Source organism: Myotis myotis, unplaced genomic scaffold (assembly GCF_014108235.1).
Source record: "Myotis myotis isolate mMyoMyo1 unplaced genomic scaffold, mMyoMyo1.p scaffold_m19_p_9, whole genome shotgun sequence".
NCBI classification, from domain to species: Eukaryota; Metazoa; Chordata; class Mammalia; order Chiroptera; family Vespertilionidae; genus Myotis; species Myotis myotis.
The window spans coordinates 81,018,307-81,022,897 of record NW_023416401.1 but is presented as its reverse complement, the minus strand read 5'-3'; the positions used below and the strand labels follow the sequence as shown (position 1 = coordinate 81,022,897).

General features: G+C 53.4%; 1 protein-coding gene across 1 annotated transcript; it reads right to left on the bottom strand.

Moving 5' to 3' along the window:
• Window positions 1-2,834: 2,834 nt before the first annotated feature.
• LOC118662495 (zinc finger protein 296-like) lies at window positions 2,835-4,033 on the bottom strand. The gene is made up of 3 exons (XM_036320974.1): window positions 4,017-4,033; window positions 3,330-3,829; window positions 2,835-3,217 (listed from the first exon to the last, which is right to left on the bottom strand). The coding sequence occupies exons 1-3, from the start codon at window positions 4,031-4,033 to the stop codon at window positions 2,835-2,837; spliced, it is 900 nt and encodes a 299-aa protein (XP_036176867.1).
• Window positions 4,034-4,591: the final 558 nt, after the last annotated feature.

The window sequence follows — 4,591 nt, the reverse complement described above, 5'->3', positions numbered from 1 at the left end:
CATTGAATGACATAGAAGATGTCAGGTTTTTCTTTTTGGTGGCCCCGCTTGCTGGGGTCCAGCCTGTGATGAGCACTACTGTTCTCAAGTCTGACTTTATCTGTGCCCCCAAGATGAGGCCACCATAAACCTGAAGCTACCTCCGGGGTCTGAGTGAGGGGTGTGTCCCATCCAACTGCTCTGATAAGAAGTCTCCTGGAGGTTGACTCTCTCTACCCTCTCTTCAGGGCCCTAGGTGTCTTCTGAAAGCCACAGGACCCCTACTGATGCCACCTACAGTCACATCTGGCTCCCAGCTGCCTCTGGGTTGCAACCGAGAGGTGCAGGAGGAGAAATATGGCTTTAAACCAGAGGTCCTCACTCTTGGCCATGTACCTCAATCAAGGTTTTTACAGAAGATAGAATATTTCTTTCCTTTTAAATTCACACAATTATTTACAAAGGCTTTCAGATATTTCAGGATTTTATGCAGACACGACTGCCTCCTTGAACCCCTGTGGCTTTCAGAGGGTTCACTTGTGCAGGCTGCTTGGGGTGGCAGCCACGAGGAATTGTGGGAATGTTCACTGGCCACTGCAGATTGTGGGGATGTTCCCCACAGCTCGCCCGGGGCCTCCCAGGCCCCAGAGTGTCCTCTTTCACTGCGTTCAGAAATGGATTTCTCACTTCCCCACACAGCACATGCCATCCGTTTCACAAAGTCCTTTAGTTTTAGATCTGAGGGAAAGACTTAACCCTCTGGAGTTACTGGCTGTTTGAAGCTATGAGTGACCACACATGAAATCCAGGGTCTTGAGTGACTCTGTGCCTGGCGGAAGGAGGGGCTTCCATCAAAGCTGACTAGTCAGATGATTTTGGCTTTAAAAAATGACCCCAGTGTTTCCTGATGCAAACGTGGAGCAGTTTCAGTGAGATGGATGCAGCAGCCACCTGCTTCCCCCAAGAGCCATCCCCGTGCGTCCCCCTGGCCAGCCTGCTCACCCAGCTCAGTTGTTTCCTCTGGCCCTCGGTTGGGGCTGTTCACCTGCCCACACTCCTTGCCCTGGGCCTTTGGTAATTACTCTTCATACACATGATCATTTCTCGTTGTTAGAATCATGGGTGGCACCCAAGCAGCCATTCATGGGTGGGAGGGGACATGGCTCTGTTCCCGGGCTCTGAGATGAGCTGGAGAGTTGGTTTCCCATTCAAGTCTCTGGGTAATTTAGGCCACGGCAGTGAGTGCTGTTCTCCATGGCAAATGAAGACGTGTAATTCCTTTTCTTTAGTTTTCTACGGGCTCAGCTCATCACAGATCTCTTTTGACTTCTCAACTGCAAAGCCTGATCCTCCTTCCCTCCCCCCCACCCCCTTTCTTTCTACTGGATTGAGTGCAGGCTTTGAGAAAAAGCTGTTTTGTTTCCTAGTTTCATAAATATAAAGTAAAACCAGGCCACTCACTTTTCCCAATGCCTCTGTGTGAGCCATTTTTGTCCTTAAAAACCCTGGCAGGTTAGTAACAAAAGAAAATGTTGCTATGACTTTCTTTTTAAAAAACATCTCACATGCAGGTGAGGTGGAAAGAAAGGCATGCTGGGCCTTCTCTTTCTGGTGTTGGCCAGGGCTCCACTTCAGGTTCCTAGCTCTGGAACCTTCTATCTGCCCACAGCCCCGCAAGGCAGGTCTTCTCAGCCCCATTTTTAAAGGCAGTAAGTAGGATGCTCCCCTGAAACCCCACTGCAGGGAAAGGGCTGAGCTGGATCCAGATTGGCCTGACCCCATCCCATTGGACCCACTGTGTGCTGAAGGGACCTTCAGATCTGTGCAGTTTCTGGGCTTTGTTTTGGTGGGCAGGGGGGTGCCTCCCTGGCTGTCACCCAGAGGTGGGCACTGGCACACAGAGAACAGGCTCTGAGTCTCAGGGCCCCTGGTGGTTTGGTCTGGGACTTGGCTCCTGGCAGGTCACCCCAGGCACCTCCACTGCATCTGTGTCAAAGGGAGTCCGAGGGACCTGGGTGCCACTGCCTGGCTGTGGGACTTGGGGAGGTATTCACCCCTTTGTTCTTTAGGTGCCTGTAAAATGTGTGCTTTGGGCATGAAGTAAGAAAAGGGATATACAGCACCCCAGTAGGCACGTGGTGAGGGGGAGCTCAAATATGGTAGCCCCAGGGAGGGGACTCCTGTGTTGCTCTGCTCCTCCTCCTTCCCGCTCCCCTTCCTCCTGTTTTCCAAGAGTGGAAGGAGGGAGTGAGACCCTCACAGCCTGGAGACAGCGGTGCGGGAAGCAGGCGTCTCACAGCGAGAGGTGAACATTGAATATAAGGTCAATTGGGAAAAAAAGGAGACATATGTACTACTATTTGTAATACTTTAAACAATAAATAAATAAATAGGAAAGCAGCTAGAATTTTTAGCTTAAATATTGGAATATAAGCAAGTATAAAGAAATAAATATTTCTCATTTTTTACATGGTTAAAACAAACAAACAGAAACAAACAAACAAAAAAGAAAGAAAGCAGCTTTCTTTCCAGGGTCCTGCTGCCTGTGCCTGGGACCTTTAGTGTCCAGTGAAGATGGACAGCAGAGGCTGCCGCGTGCCCCGGCCTGGCTGTGGCTGCTTGGGATTTCGTTTTCCACTGGGGCTTGTATCTTGTCAAGCTCATCAAAAAAATCAGTGACCTACAAGGACTTATTTATATTAGATCAACTGACAGAGCTTCCAGGAAATTTGGTGCTAAAGTCACTTTATGCAGCCATTCTCTCGAAATCCGAGGTCAGATCATCAGAGTTCTCAGTGTAGCCTATGGTCAGCCACTTGGAAATTCAGTGCATGGTGGGAAGTCAAATATTTCACTTAATAACTGTTAGATTCGGTGCCATTCTCAGCCCCAATATTAAGAGTATATGGAGGCGCAGCTGAGGCCTGTTCCTGACTGGCCTTGGCCGTGTAGAGGCTCTGAGGCTGCAGCTGCCCGTGGTGGGTCTTCTTGTGGCGGTTGAGCTTGCTGCTGTGGGCACAGGCATAAGAACACTGGTCACAGGCGTAAGGCCGCTCGCCCGTGTGCAGGTGCATGTGCACCTTGAAGTTGCTGAAGGAGCTGAGGGTCTTCATGCACACAGCGCAGGTGGGGCTCCGCAGGGGGAGGCTGTTCGCCCCGGAGCCCTGGGCCTCCACTTGCTGCCCCACCACTGCTGACCTGGCTGCAGCCACCTCTGACGGGCCCAGCAGCGGAGTCTCTGGGGCCTCAGATTCCGTCCAGTAGATGGACAGTCCATGGGAGGGAGGGAGGGAGGGAGGGAGGATTTATTCACAGCAGGACATGATCAACAGGTACATGAGCAGTGGTACCAGGGACAGCAGGGGGGAAGGGCATTCCTGCCACGAAGGCCTCCCGGCCTGCTTGGGGGTGCTTCTGCCACAGGTGTTTGTCCAGGGTGGCCCGCAGGCGGAAGGGCACATGGCAGTGGGGGCACTCAAAGCGGGCACCGCCGGGCCCCAGACCATGTATGCGGCGGTGGCGGCTAAGCTTGCTCCCCTGGGCACAGGCAAAGGAGCAGAGGTCGCAGGTATAGGGCCGCTCCCCGGTGTGTGAGCGCCGGTGCACAGTCAGGCTGCTGCTGTCGGTGAAACGTTTCCCACAGAACTCACAGCTGCCCCCGGGCCCACGGCTCTTGCCCACTGTCTTTGGAGTCTTCTTAGGCAACTTGTCTGGGATCTGGGCAGAGTTGATTCCCTCTTTCTTGATGGCATCGCCCCAACTGTCCCCACCAGGACCAGCCTGAGCTCTACCACCTGGAGCCCCAGGTTCCTGCACACCTGCTGTGTCGGCAGCTCCAGCCCCTTCAGGACTGCACAGGGGAGTCCTGGCTGGGCAGCGGCATGGGCGGCTCACTCTGGAGTATATGGGGCTCAAGGGGGTTAAAACATGATTCTGTAGAAGCAGCGTTGCAAGCAGTGATTGGTCAGGCCCATTGTCTGGGTCCAGGAAACAGGAAGCAGAGGGAATGTGGCTACTCTGCTGGAGAGTTCACTAACCAGTGTCGCAGAGCCATGGGGTGGGGGATGGGAATCAGTCATCTCCCAGCCCCTGAGGCAGGTCCCTGCAACTTCTTTGTCCTGTTGGCCCCGTGAGCCATCCTGCCATGTCACGGAGGACTTTGCTTTGTGTCTGACACGAAGTCAGAAGATATTCCCAGGCAGAGAACTCTGAGGATGGCATCTTCTTTCTACCCAGCGACACCTTGCAGACTGGGGACCGAGGGAGAGTGAGGGGGTTTACCTCGTCCTCCGGAGGCTGTATTATGTGCCGCTGAGTCACCCCACTTCTCCACTCCACTCTCACACTCTTCTCATCACAGAAGCCAAAGTGAGCCTCCAAAATCCTGAGTCAGAGCAGGTTACTCTCCTGCTCAGAATCCGCAAGAGGGGCCCATTTCATTTAGTGTAAGGGCCACAGTCCCTGCCAAGGGCCAGTGGGACCTGCCTTTATTTTCTAGGCTCACCTGTCCCCACTCTCCACCTCCCTCCCACTCTCCAGCCTGGCCTCCTTGATACCCTCCAGCACAGTGGGTGTGCCTCAGGGCCTTTGCACTGCTGTTCCCTTTGTAGGG

Coding starts and splice junctions, on each gene's coding strand:
- LOC118662495 (XM_036320974.1), bottom strand. Junction 3,218..3,329: donor CTTCCCCCCTGCTGTCCCTG/GTACCACTGCTC, acceptor CTGAGGCCCCAG/AGACTCCGCTGCTGGGCCCG.